Source organism: Oncorhynchus mykiss, chromosome 9 (assembly GCF_057628025.1).
Source record: "Oncorhynchus mykiss isolate SJ-2025 chromosome 9, ASM5762802v1, whole genome shotgun sequence".
Lineage (NCBI taxonomy): Eukaryota > Metazoa > Chordata > Actinopteri > Salmoniformes > Salmonidae > Oncorhynchus > Oncorhynchus mykiss.
This window is the reverse complement of record NC_143030.1, coordinates 13,692,093-13,706,410: the sequence shown is the minus strand read 5'-3', so window position 1 is coordinate 13,706,410 and position 14,318 is coordinate 13,692,093. Positions and strand designations below refer to the sequence as shown.

Here is a 14,318-nt window from a genome sequence, read left to right as displayed (position 1 = left end):
GCAAACAGCTGGAGGCAGGGCTTTCTCCTATAGAGCTCCATTTTTATGGAATGGTCTGCCTACCCATGTGAGAGATGCAGACTCGGTCTCAACCTTTAAGTCTTTACTGAAGACTCGTCTCTTCAGTCGGTCATATGATTGAGTGTAGTCTGGCCCAGGAGTGTGAAGGTGAACGGAAAGGCTCTGGAGCAACGAACCGCCCTTGCTGTTCCCCTCTCTCCACTGGGATTCTCTACCTCTAACCCTATTACAGGAGCTGAGTCACTGGCTTACTGGTGCTCTTCCATGCCGTCCCTAGGAGGGGTGCGTCACTTGAGTGGATTGAGTCACTGACGTGATCTTCCTGTCTGGGTTGGCGCCCCCCCTTGGGTTGTGCTGTGGCGGAGATCTTTGTTGGCTATACTCGGCCTTGTCTCAGGATGGTAAGTTGGTGGTTGAAGATATCCCTCTAGTGGTGTGGGGGCTGTGCTTTGGCAAAGTGGGTGGGGTTATATCCTGCCTGTTTGGCCCTGTCCGGGGGTATCATCGGATGGGGCCACAGTGTCTCCTGACCCCCCCTGTCTCAGCCTCTAGTATTTATGCTGCAGTAGTTTATGTGTCGGCGGGCTAGGGTCAGTCTGTTATATCTGGAGTACTTCTCCTGTCTTATCCGGTGTCCTGTGTGAATTTAAGTATGCTCTCTCTAATTCTCTCTCTCTCTCTCTCTCTCTCTCTTTCTCTCTCTCGGAAGACCTGAGCCCTAAGCCCCTGCCTCAGGACTACCTGGCATGATGACTCCTTGCTGTCCCCAGTCCACCTGGCTGTGCTGCTGCTCCAGTTTCAACTGTTCTGCCTGCGGCTATGGAACCCTGACCTGTTCACCGGACGTGCTACCTGTCCCAGATCTGCTGTTTTCAACTCTCTAGAGACAGCAGGAGCGGTAGAGATACTCTTAATGATCGGCTATGAACAGCCAACTGACATTTACTCCTGAGGTGCTGACTTGCTGCACCATCGACAACGACTGTGATGATTATCTATGATTGTCATCTATGAACATTTGAACATCTTGGCCATGTTCTGTTATAATCTCCACCCGGCACAGCCAGAAGAGGACTGGCCACCCCACATAGCCTGGTTCCTCTCTAGGTTTCTTCCTAGGTTTTGGCCTTTCTAGGGAGTTTTTCCTAGCCACCGTGCTTCTACACCTGCATTGCTTGCTGTTTGTTGTTTTAGGCTGGGTTTCTGTATAGCACTTTGTGACAGCTGATGTAAGAAGGGCTATATAAATAAATTGGATTTGATTTGTGTGTGTGTGGGTGTGGTGGATATGGACAGTGTGTGTGTGTGTGTGTGTGTGTGTGTGTGTGTGTGTGTGTGTGTGTAACCGATGTGAAATGGCTAGCTAGTTAGCGGTGGTGCGCGCTAATAGCGTTTCAATCGGTGAGGTCACTTGCTCTGAGACCTTAAAGTAGTTGTTCCCCTTGCTCTGCAAGGGCTGTGGCTTTTGTGGCGTGATGGGTAACGATGCTTTGTGGGTGTCAGTTGTCTGTGTGTGCAGAGGGTCCCTGGTTTGAGCCCGGGTATGGGTGAGGGGATGGACGAAAGCTATACTTTTACATTGATGCTGTTGACCCAGATCACTGGTTGCTGCAGAAAAGGAGGAGGTCAAAAGGGGGGTGTGTGTAACCAATGTGAAATGGCTAATTAGCGGTGGTGCGCGCTAATAGCGTTTCAATCGGTGACTTCACTTGCTCTGAGACCTTAAAATAGTTCTTCCCCTTGCTTTTGTGGCACGGTGGGTTACGATGCTTCGGGGGTGGCTGCTGTTGATGTGTATAGAGGGTCCCTGGTTCGAGCCCAGGTAGGGGCGAGGAGAGGGACGGAAGCTATTCTGGTGTGTGTGTGTGTGTGTGTGTGTGTGTGTGTAGTTGATATGGACAGTGTGTGTGTGTGTCCAATAGGAAGTCTTACCTTTGGGTCCTTTGTATCCGCTGGCTCCAGGTGGTCCCTGGCCTCCTGGTCGTCCTGGCGCTCCTGGTAGATTGTCAAACCTGCCGGGCTGGATGTTGACTGAAACACACACACACACAAACTTGACCTCTCACATAGAAACTCTGTTTATTTGGTCTGTTAGTAAGCTCATATGTAAATATGATGGGTTGGTCAATCTTTTGGACAAAACCAGAGGTGCAACTTTGGTTTATAAGTGTGGGGGGGGGGGGGTCATAATTATTATTATATAAAAAAAAAATGTATTCAGTCGGATAAACACTCCAAACAGCCGACCGCTCAGAATCGTCCACATGGTCCTAAAGCCCACGGTTGCCTTGTTTTGTATCACATTCCAATGATAAAACTGGGAGGGAAAAAATGTAAGTCCCCCCCCCCCCATCCCCAGTGATAATTTTATTTCATTTATTTTATTTATGTCACGTTTATTTAACCAGGTAGGCCAGTTGAGAACAAGTTCTCATTTGCAACTGCGACCTGGCCAAGATGAAGCAAAGCAGTTTGACACATACAACAACACAGAGTTACACATGGAATAAGCAAACATACCGTCAATAATACAGTAGAAAAATCTATATACAGTATGTGCACATGAGGTAGGATAAGAGATGTAAGGCAATACATAGGCCATGGTGGCGAAGTAATTACAATATAGCAATTAAACACTGGAATGGTAGGATGTGCAGAAGATGAATGTGCAAGTAGAGATACTGGGGTGCAAAGGAGCAAGATAAATAAATAAATACAGTATGGGGATAAGGTAGATTGGGCTATTTACAGATGAGCTATGTACAGGTGCAGTGATCTGTGAGCTGCTCTGACAGCTGGTGCTTAAAGCTAGTGAGGGAGGTAAGAGTCTCCAGCTTCAGAGATTTTTGCAGTTCGTTCCAGTCATTGGCAGCAGAGAACTGGAAGGAGAGGTGGCCAAAGGAAGAATTGGCTTTGGGGGTAACCAGTGAGATATACCTGCTGGAGCATGTGCTACGAGTGGGTGCTGCTATGGTGACTAGTGAGCTGAGATAAGGCAGGGCTTTACCTAGCAGAGACTTGTAGATGACCTGGAGCCAGTAGGTTTTGCGACGATTATGAAGCGAGGTCCAGCCAACAAGATCATACAGGTCGCAGTTGTGGGTAGTATATGGGGCTTTGGTGACAAAACGGTTGGCACCGTGATAGACTGCATCCAATTTGTTGAGTAGAGTGTTGGAGGCTATTTTGTAAATGACATCGCCGAAGTCGAGGATGGTCAGTTTTACAAGGGTATGTTTGGCAGCATGAGTGAAGGATGCTTTGTTGCGAAATAGGAAGCCGATTCTAGGTTTAATTTTGGATTGGAGATGTTTAATGTGAGTCTGGAAAGAGAGTTTACAGTCTAACCAGACACCTAGGTATTTGTAGTTGTCCACATATTCTAAGTCAGAACCGTCCAGGTGCGGGCAGCGATCGGTTGAAGAGCATGCATTTAGTTTTACTTGCATTTAAGAGCAGTTGTAGGCCACGGAGGGAGAGTTGTATGGGATTGAAGCTCATCTGGAGGTTAGTTAACACAGTGTCCAAACGAAGGACCAGAGGTATGCAGAATGTCAGAGCCATATATATCTATGTCCTCTATGTCAGAGCCATATATATCTATGTCCCCTATGTCAGAGCCATATATATCTCTGTCCCCTATGTCAGAGCCATATATATCTATGTCCCCTATGTCAGAGCCATATATATCTCTGTTCCCTATGTCAGAGCCATATATATCTCTGTCCAATATGTCAGAGCAATATATATCTATGTCCCCTATGTCAGAGCCATATATATCTCTGTCCACTATGTCAGAGCCATATATATCTATGTCCCCTATGTCAGAGCCATATATATCTATGTCCCTTATGTCAGAGCCATATATATCTCTGTCCCCTATGTCAGAGCCATATATATCTATGTCCCCTATGTCAGAGCCATATATATCTTTGTCCCCTATGTCAGAGCCATATATATCTATGTCCCCTATGTCAGAGCCATATATATCTCTGTTCCCTATGTCAGAGCCATATATATCTATGTCCCCTATGTAAGAGCCATATATATCTCTGTTCCCTATGTCAGAGCCATATATATCTCTGTCCACTATGTCAGAGCAATATATATCTATGTCCCCTATGTCAGAGCCATATATATCTCTGTCCCCTATGTCAGAGCCATATATATCTATGTCCCCTATGTCAGAGCCATATATATCTCTGTCCCCTATGTCAGAGCCATATATATCTATGTCCCCTATGTCAGAGCCATATATATCTCTGTCCCCTATGTCAGAGCCATATATATCTATGTCCCCTATGTCAGAGCCATATATATCTATGTCCCCTATGTCAGAGCCATATATATATGTCCCTTATGTCAGAGCCATATATATCTCTGTCCCCTATGTCAGAGCCATATATATCTATGTCCCCTATGTCAGAGCCATATATATCTATGTCCCCTATGTCAGAGCCATATATATGTTACGGTGAGTGAATGAGGACCCAAAAGCGAACTAACTTAAACAGAGCTTCTTTAATAACCAAACTGTGGTAGGCTCAGATAGACCGGCAGATTCCGACAGGACAGGACAAGGTTACAGCAAACATGACGATAGTCTGGCTCAGGCATGAAACACAACAAACAAGAATCCGACAAGGACAGGAACAAAAACAGAGAGAGATATAGGGGACTAATCAGAGGGAAAAGGGGAACAGGTGGGAGAAGGGGTGACGAGGTAGTCAAGAGGAGACAAGGAACAGCTGGGGGAAAGCGGGGGAGAAAAGGTAACCTAATACGACCAGCAGAGGGAGACAGGGTGAAAGGAAAGGACAGAAAGACACAACATGACAATACATGACAGTACCCCCCCACTCACCGAGCGCCTCCTGGCGCACTCGAGGAGGAAACCTGGCGGCAACGGAGGAAATCCTCGATCAGCGCACGGTCCAGCACGTCCCGAGAGGGAACCCAACTCCTCTCCTCAGGACCGTACCCCTCCCAATCAACGAGGTACTGGTGACCACGGCCCCGAGGACGCATGTCCAAAATCCTGCGGACCCTGTAGATGGGTGCGCCCTCGACAAGGATGGGGGGGGGGGGGGAAGACGAGCGGGGGCGCGAAGAACGGGCTTAATACAGGAGACATGGAAGACCGGGTGGACGCGACGAAGGTATCGCGGAAGAAGAAGTCGAACTGCGACAGGATTAATGACCCGAGAAATACGGAACGGACCAATGAACCGCGGGGTCAACTTGCGAGAAGCCGTCTTAAGGGGAAGGTTCTGAGTGGAGAGCCAAACTCTCTGACCGCGACAATATCTAGGACTCTTAGTTCTACGCTTATTAGCAGCCCTCACAGTCTGCGTCCTATAACGGCAAAGTGCAGACCTGACCCTCTTCCAGGTGCGCTCGCAACGTTGGACAAAAGCCTGAGCGGAGGGGACGCTGGACTCGGCGAACTGAGATGAGAACAGCGGAGGCTGGTACCCGAGGCTACTCTGAAAAGGAGATAGCCCGGTCGCAGACGAAGGAAGCGAGTTGTGGGCGTATTCTGCCCAGGGGAGCTGTTCTGACCAAGACGCAGGGTTGCGAAAAGAAAGACTGCGTAAGATGCGACCAATAGTCTGATTGGCCCGTTCTGCTTGACCGTTAGACTGGGGGTGAAAGCCGGAAGAGAGACTGACGGAAGCCCCAATCAAACGGCAAAACTCCCTCCAAAATTGAGACGTGAATTGCGGACCTCTGTCCGAAACGACGTCTGACGGAAGGCCATGAATTCTGAAAACATTCTCGATGATGATTTGTGCCGTCTCTTTAGCAGAAGGAAGCTTAGCAAGGGGAATGAAATGAGCCGCCTTAGAGAACCTATCGACAACCGTAAGAATAACAGTCTTCCCCGCTGACGAAGGCAGTCCGGTGACAAAATCTAAGGCGATGTGAGACCACGGTCGAGAGGGAATGGGAAGCGGCCTGAGACGGCCGGCAGGAGGGGAGTTACCGGACTTAGTCTGCGCGCAGACCGAACAAGCAGCCACGAAACGACGCGTGTCATGCTCCCGGGTGGGCCACCAAAAACGCTGGCGAATGGAAGCAAGCGTACCCCGAACGCCAGGGTGGCCGGCTAACTTGGCAGAGTGAGCCCACTGAAGAACGGCCAGACGAGTAGGAACGGGAACGAAAAGAAGGTTCCTAGGACAAGCGCGCGGCGACGGAGTGTGAGTGAGCGCTTGCTTTACCTGCCTCTCAATTCCCCAGACAGTCAACCCGACAACACGCCCCTCAGGGAGAATCCCCTCGGGGTCAGTGGAGGCTACTGAAGAACTGAAGAGACGAGATAAAGCATCAGGCTTGGTGTTCTTAGAGCCCGGACGATAAGAAATCACGAACTCGAAACGAGCGAAAAACAGCGCCCAACGCGCCTGACGCGCATTAAGTCGTTTGGCAGAACGGATGTACTCAAGGTTCCTATGGTCAGTCCAAACGACAAAAGGAACGGTCGCCCCCTCCAACCACTGTCGCCATTCGCCTAGGGCTAACCGGATGGCGAGCAGTTCGCGGTTTCCCACATCATAGTTACGTTCCGACGGCGACAGGCGATGAGAAAAATACGCGCATGGGTGGACCTTGTCGTCAGAGAGGGAGCGCTGAGAAAGAATGGCTCCCACGCCCACCTCTGACGCGTCAACCTCGACAACGAACTGTCTAGAGACGTCAGGTGTAACAAGGATAGGAGCGGATGTAAAACGATTCTTGAGGAGATCAAAAGCTCCCTGGGCGGAAACGGACCACTTAAAGCACGTCTTGACAGAAGTAAGGGCTGTGAGAGGAGCTGCCACCTGACCGAAATTACGAATGAAACGACGATAGAAGTTCGCGAAGCCGAGAAAGCGCTGCAGCTCGACGCGTGACTTAGGGACGGGCCAATCAATGACAGCTTGGACCTTAGCGGGATCCATCTTAATGCCTTCAGCGGAAATAACAGAACCGAGAAATGTGACGGAGGAGGCATGAAAAGTGCACTTCTCAGCCTTCACAAAAAGACAATTCTCTAAAAGGCGCTGGAGGACACGTCGAACGTGCTGAACATGAATCTGGAGTGACGGTGAAAAAATCAGGATATCGTCAAGGTAAACGAAAACAAAGATGTTCAGCATGTCTCTCAGGACATCATTGACTAATGCCTGAAAGACAGCTGGAGCGTTAGCGAGGCCGAAAGGAAGAACCCGGTATTCAAAATGCCCTAACGGAGTGTTAAACGCCGTCTTCCACTCGTCCCCCTCCCTGATGCGCACGAGATGGTAAGCGTTACGAAGGTCCAACTTAGTGAAAAACCTGGCTCCCTGCAGGATCTCGAAGGCTGAAGACATAAGAGGAAGCGGATAACGATTCTTAACTGTTATGTCATTCAGCCCTCGATAATCTATGCAGGGGCGCAGAGACCCGTCCTTCTTCTTGACAAAAAAAAACCCCGCTCCGGCGGGAGAGGAGGAGGGGACTATGGTACCGGCGTCAAGAGCTACAGACAAATAATCCTCGAGAGCCTTACGTTCGGGAGCCGACAGAGAGTATAGTCTACCCCGGGGGGGAGTGGTTCCCGGAAGGAGATCAATACTACAATCATACGACCGGTGTGGAGGAAGAGAGGTGGCCCTGGACCGACTGAACACCGTGCGCAGATCGTGATATTCCTCCGGCACCCCTGTCAAATCACCAGGCTCCTCCTGTGAAGAAGAGACAGAGGAAACAGGAGGGATAGCAGACATTAAACATTTCACATGACAAGAGACGTTCCAGGAGAGGATAGAATTACTAGACCAATTAATGGAAGGATTATGACAAACTAGCCAGGGATGGCCCAAAACAACAGGTGTAAAAGGTGAACGAAAAATCAAAAAAGAAATGGTTTCGCTATGATTACCAGAAACAGTGAGGGTTAAAGGTAGCGTCTCACGCTGAATCCTGGGGAGAGGACTACCATCCAGGGCGAACAAGGCCGTGGACTCCCTTAACTGTCTGAGAGGAATGTCATGTTCCCGAGCCCAGGTCTCGTCCATAAAACAGCCCTCCGCCCCAGAGTCTATTAAGGCACTGCAGGAAGCTGACGAACCGGTCCAGCGTAGATGGACCGACAAGGTAGTGCAGGATCTTGAAGGAGAGACAGGAGTAGTAGCGCTCACCAGTAGCCCTCCGCTTACTGATGAGCTCTGGCTTTTACTGGACATGAAGTGACAAAATGACCAGCAGAACCGCAATAGAGACAGAGGCGGTTGGTGATTCTCCGTTCCCTCTCCTTAGTCGAGATGCGGATACCTCCCAGCTGCATAGGCTCAGCTCCCGAGCCGGCAGAGGAAGATGGTAGTGATGCGGAGAGGGGGGCAACGGAGAACGCGAGCTCCTTTCCACGAGCTCGGTGACGAAGATCAACCCGTCGCTCAATGCGAATAGCGAGTTCAATCAGGGAATCCACGCTGGAAGGGACCTCCCGGGAGAGAATCTCATCCTTTACCTCTGCGCGGAGACCCTCCAGAAAACGAGCGAGCAAAGCCGGCTCGTTCCAGCCACTGGAGGCAGCAAGAGTGCGAAACTCAATAGAGTAGTCTGTTATGGATCGATTACCTTGACATAGGGAAGACAGGGCCCTGGAAGCCTCCTCCCCAAAAACAGATCGATCAAAAACCCGTATCATCTCCTCCTTAAAGTCCTGATACTGGTTAGTACACTCAGCCCTTGCCTCCCAGATTGCCGTGCCCCACTCACGAGCCCGTCCAATAAGGAGAGATATGACGTAGGCGACACGAGCAGTGCTCCTGGAGTAAGTGTTGGGCTGGAGAGAAAACACAATATCACACTGGGTGAGGAACGAGCGGCATTCAGTGGGCTCCCCAGAGTAACACGGCGGGTTATTGATTCTGGGCTCCGGAGATTCGAAAGCCCTGGAAGTGGCCGGTGGATCGAGGCGGAGATGGTGAACCTGTTCTGTGAGGTTGGAGACTTGGGTGGCCAGGGTCTCAACGGCATGTCGGGCAGCAGACAATTCCTGCTCGTGTCTGCCTAGCATCGCTCCCTGGATCTCGACGGCTGAGTGGAGAGGATCCGAAGTCGCTGGGTCCATTCTTGGTCGGATTCTTCTGTTACGGTGAGTGAATGAGGACCCAAAAGCGAACTAACTTAAACAGAGCTTCTTTAATAACCAAACTGTGGTAGGCTCAGATAGACCGGCAGATTCCGACAGGACAGGACAAGGTTACAGCAAACATGACGATAGTCTGGCTCAGGCATGAAACACAACAAACAAGAATCCGACAAGGACAGGAACAAAAACAGAGAGAGATATAGGGGACTAATCAGAGGGAAAAGGGGAACAGGTGGGAGAAGGGGTGACGAGGTAGTCAAGAGGAGACAAGGAACAGCTGGGGGAAAGCGGGGGAGAAAAGGTAACCTAATACGACCAGCAGAGGGAGACAGGGTGAAAGGAAAGGACAGAAAGACACAACATGACAATACATGACAATATATCTCTGTTCCTTATGTCAGAGCCATATATATCTCTGTCCACTATGTCAGAGCCATATATATCTATGTCCCCTATGTCAGAGCAATATATATATATGTCCCCTATGTCAGAGCCATATATATCTCTGTCCCCTATGTCAGAGCCATATATATCTATGTCCCCTATGTCAGAGCCATATATATCTCTGTCCCCTATGTCAGAGCCATAGATATCTCTCTCCCCTATGTCAGAGCCATATATATCTCTCTCCCCTATGTCAGAGCCATAGATATCTCTCTCCCCTATGTCAGAGCCATATATATCTCTGTCCCCTATGTCAGAGCAATAGATATCTCTCTCCCCTATGTCAGAGCCATAGATATCTCTCTCCCCTATGTCAGAGCCATAGATATCTCTCTCCCCTATGTCAGAGCAATAGATATCTCTCTCCCCTATGTCAGAGCCATATATATCTCTGTCCCCTATGTCAGAGCCATATATATCTCTGTCCCCTATGTCAGAGCCATAGATATCTCTCTCCCCTATGTCAGAGCAATAGATATCTATAGATATCTCCGAACCCCGAAGGTAAAAATCTGTTAATTGAAAATAAGAATGTTTTCTTAACTGACTTGCTTAGTTAAATAAAGGTCAATGTTTTAAAAAAAAGAGCCATAGATAGCTCTCTCCACTATATCAGATAAATATATATATCTATATACCATTAACACTATGTGCATACTCTATGTATTGTATATCTATCTATCTGTTCAGGTGGGGAGGGAGACACCTAGTGGTGAAATGTGAGAATGCATCTTGGATTTGAGCGATCAGCTACACTTACAGCTGTTAGTAAAGAGTGTCCTGCCTGTCAGTTTACATTAGAACCATGCATGTACATTTAGTCGGCTTGGAAAACTTGATTTAGTCTTATTTTGGGTTTGTTTGTTTTGGTGGATTGAATGTTTCAATGGTAACAGCAACATCCCCACTCTGGTGGTCGGACCCACTACCTTTTCGGAATGCTAATGTACAGTGTTTGGCCCAAACACGGAACCCAAACCGGCTGAGCGCGTGCGCCATCATGCATAAATTAATTTTGTCCACCCACATCAAACGAGATCACGACACGCAGGTTAAAATATCAAAACAAAACAACCCTGATACCGCTATTTGTGGATGACATAATGAATGGTAGTGATACAGGTATTTGTGGATGACATAATGAATGGTAGTGATACAGGTATTTGTGGATGACATAATGAATGGTCGTGATACCGCTATTTGTGGATGACATAATGAATGGTAGTGATACAGGTATTTGTGGATGACATAATGAATGGTAGTGATACAGGTATTTGTGGATGACATAATGAATGACAGTGATACAGGTATTTGTGGATGACATAATGAATGGTAGTGATACAGGTATTTGTGGATAACATAATGAATGGTCGTGATACCGCTATTTGTGGATGACATAATGAATGGTAGTGATACAGGTATTTGTGGATGACATAATGAATGATAGTGATACAGGTATTTGTGGATGACATAATGAATGGTCGTGATACCGCTATTTGTGGATGACATAATGAATGGTAGTGATACAGGTATTTGTGGATGACATAATGAATGACAGTGATACAGGTATTTGTGGATGACATAATGAATGGTAGTGATACCGCTATTTGTGGATGACATAATGAATGACAGTGATACAGGTATTTGTGGATGACATAATGAATGATAGTGATACCGCTATTTGTGGATGACATAATGAATGACAGTGATACAGGTATTTGTGGATGACATAATGAATGATAGTGATACAGGTATTTGTGGATGACATAATGAATGGTAGTGATACCGCTATTTGTGGATGACATAATGAATGACAGTGATACAGGTATTTGTGGATGACATAATGAATGGTAGTGATATGAATGATAGTGATATGAATGATAGTGATATGAATGATAGTGATATGAATGATAGTGATATGAATGATAGTGATATGAATGATAGTGATACAGGTATTTGTGGATGACATAATGAATGGTAGTGATATGAATGATAGTGATATGAATGATAGTGATATGAATGATAGTGATATGAATGATAGTGATATGAATGGTAGTGATATGAATGGTAGTGACAGGTTTTTGTGGATGACAATGAATGGTAGTGATATGAATGGTAGTGATATGAATGATAGTGATATGAATGATAGTGATATGAATGGTAGTGATATGAATGGTAGTGATATGAATGATAGTGATATGAATGATAGTGATATGAATGGTAGTGATATGAATGGTAGTGATATGAATGGTAGTGATATGAATGGTAGTGATATGAATGGTAGTGATATGAATGGTAGTGATATGAATGATAGTGATACAGGTATTTGGAGGGATGTAAAACATTTAGTAATATGGGAAGAGGATTGTTGATTTTGCAAAACATTTTGTGATCGCAGAATTGCAAAAGTCTGGTTGGACTTGATTGCTGGGAAGCCGTAACGTACCAGATCTGCCTGGTTGTCCGGGAGGTCCGGGGGGTCCTGGTAATCCTGGTCCTCCTGGTAGGCCCTCAGGGCCGTAGCTCTGTCTGCCAGGGTTACCCCTCTCTCCCTTAGGTCCTAAGGTGCCAGGGAACCCTGGGCTGCCTCCTCGACCTTGGGAGATGGAAGAGAGAGGAGGAGAGAAGAGAGGAGGAGGGAGGAGATGACAGGAGAGGAGGAGAGAGGAGAGGAGAGAGGAGGAGAGAGGAGAGAAGAGAGGAGGAGGGAGGAGATGACAGGAGAGGAGGAGAGAGGAGAGGAGAGAGGAGGAGAGAGGAGAGAAGAGAGGAGGAGGGAGGAGATGACAGGAGAGGAGGAGAGAGGAGAGGAGAGAGGAGAGGAGAGAGGAGGAGAGAGGAGGAGGGAGGAGATGACAGGAGAGGAGGAGAGAGGAGAGGAGAGAGGAGGAGAGAGGAGGAGAGAGGAGAGAAGAGAGGAGGAGGGAGGAGATGACAGGAGAGGAGAAGAGAGGAGAGGAGAGAGGAGGAGAGAGGAGGAGGGAGGAGGAGATGACAGGAGAGGAGGAGAGAGGAGAGGACAGAGGAGGAGAGAGGAGAGAAGAGAGGAGAGAGGAGGAGAGAGACGGAGGGAGGAGATGACAGGAGAGGAGGAGAGAGGAGAGAGGAGGAGAGAGGAGAGAAGAGAGGAAGAGGGAGGAGATGACAGGAGAGGAGGAGAGAGGATGAGGGAGGAGATGACAGGAGAGGAGGAGAGAGGAGAGGAGAGAGGAGGAGAGAGGAGAGAAGAGAGGAGGAGGGAGGAGATGACAGGAGAGGAGGAGAGAGGAGAGGAGAGAGGAGGAGAGAGGAGAGAAGAGAGGAGGAGGGAGGAGATGACAGGAGAGGAGGAGAGAGGAGAGGAGAGAGGAGAGGAGAGAGGAGGAGAGAGGAGGAGGGAGGAGATGACAGGAGAGGAGGAGAGAGGAGAGGAGAGAGGAGGAGAGAGGAGGAGAGAGGAGAGAAGAGAGGAGGAGGGAGGAGATGACAGGAGAGGAGAAGAGAGGAGAGGAGAGAGGAGGAGAGAGGAGGAGGGAGGAGGAGATGACAGGAGAGGAGGAGAGAGGAGAGGACAGAGGAGGAGAGAGGAGAGAAGAGAGGAGAGAGGAGGAGAGAGACGGAGGGAGGAGATGACAGGAGAGGAGGAGAGAGGAGAGAGGAGGAGAGAGGAGGAGAGAGGAGGAGGGAGGAGATGACAGGAGAGGAGGAGAGAGGAGAGGAGAGAGGAGGAGAGAGTAGGGAAGAGAGGAAGAGGGAGGAGATGCCAGGAGAGGAGGAGAGAGGAGGAGGGAGGAGATGACAGGAGAGGAGGAGAGAGGAGGAGAGAGGAGAGAAGAGAGGAGAGGAGAGAGGAGGAGAGAGGAGAGAAGAGAGGAGGAGGGAGGAGATGACAGGAGAGGAGGAGAGAGGAGGAGAGAGGAGGAGAGAGGAGAGGAGAGAGGAGGAGAGAGGAGAGAAGAGAGGAGGAGGGAGGAGATGACAGGAGAGGAGGAGAGAGGAGGAGAGAGGGGAGGAGAGAGGAGGAGAGAGGAGAGAAGAGAGGAGGAGGGAGGAGATGACAGGAGAGGAGTAGGGATGGAAGAAAAGACAACAGAAGAGAGAAAAGAGGGCGGGGTACAAAATGGAACAGAAGAAGGTTTGACTTAATCTCGCCGGTATTAGTTTTGTGTCTTGTGGAAATCAGAGGTGTTTGTGTGTGCTTGTGTGTCTGTGTATGTTTGCGTGCCTGTATGCATGTGTGTGTGTCTGCCTGTAAGCATGTGTGTGTGTGTGTGTGTCTGCGTGCCTGTTTGTGTGTTTGCATGTGTGTGTGTGCAGGCATCTAGATAGTGCATGTTTCTCCGTGTTACCATCGCCGAAGGAGTCGCCTGGTCGTCCTGGTTGTCCTGGAAACCCTGGAGAGCCAGTGTCACCAGGTTGGCCGGGGAAGCCGTCGATACCATTGTCACCTGGTGCTCCTGCAACCAATCAGAGGGGATTGTGGGTATCATTAATACAATTCATTATTTTCATGATACAGTACATAGCATGTGTGTGTGTCTGTGTGTGTGTGTCACCTTGAACAGCCAACCCCTGTGTGTCTGTGTGTGTGTGTCACCTTGAACAGCCAACCCTTGTGTGTCTGCGTAGATGGGGGGCCCGGGAGGCCCCTGTTCCCCCTGGTCACCCTAAAAGACAAACAGAGAAAAACGAAATACGTTCACTTTAGCACCCCCTGCTGGCAGACTGGTACCTAGTAACCCTAAACCCTCTC

General features: G+C 48.7%; 1 protein-coding gene across 1 annotated transcript in view; it reads right to left on the bottom strand.

The window, feature by feature from the left end:
* LOC110532911 (uncharacterized) overlaps positions 1 to 14,318 on the bottom strand; it is a 229,663-nt gene that overhangs the window by 47,942 nt on the left and 167,403 nt on the right. The window contains exons 17-20 of the mRNA XM_036987303.2: positions 14,163 to 14,232; positions 13,915 to 14,022; positions 12,033 to 12,182; positions 1,954 to 2,052 (exon numbers count right to left, since the gene is read on the bottom strand). Of these exons, the coding sequence (XP_036843198.2) occupies positions 1,954 to 2,052; positions 12,033 to 12,182; positions 13,915 to 14,022; positions 14,163 to 14,232 (427 nt within the window). The remainder of the gene's footprint in view (positions 1 to 1,953; positions 2,053 to 12,032; positions 12,183 to 13,914; positions 14,023 to 14,162; positions 14,233 to 14,318) is intronic.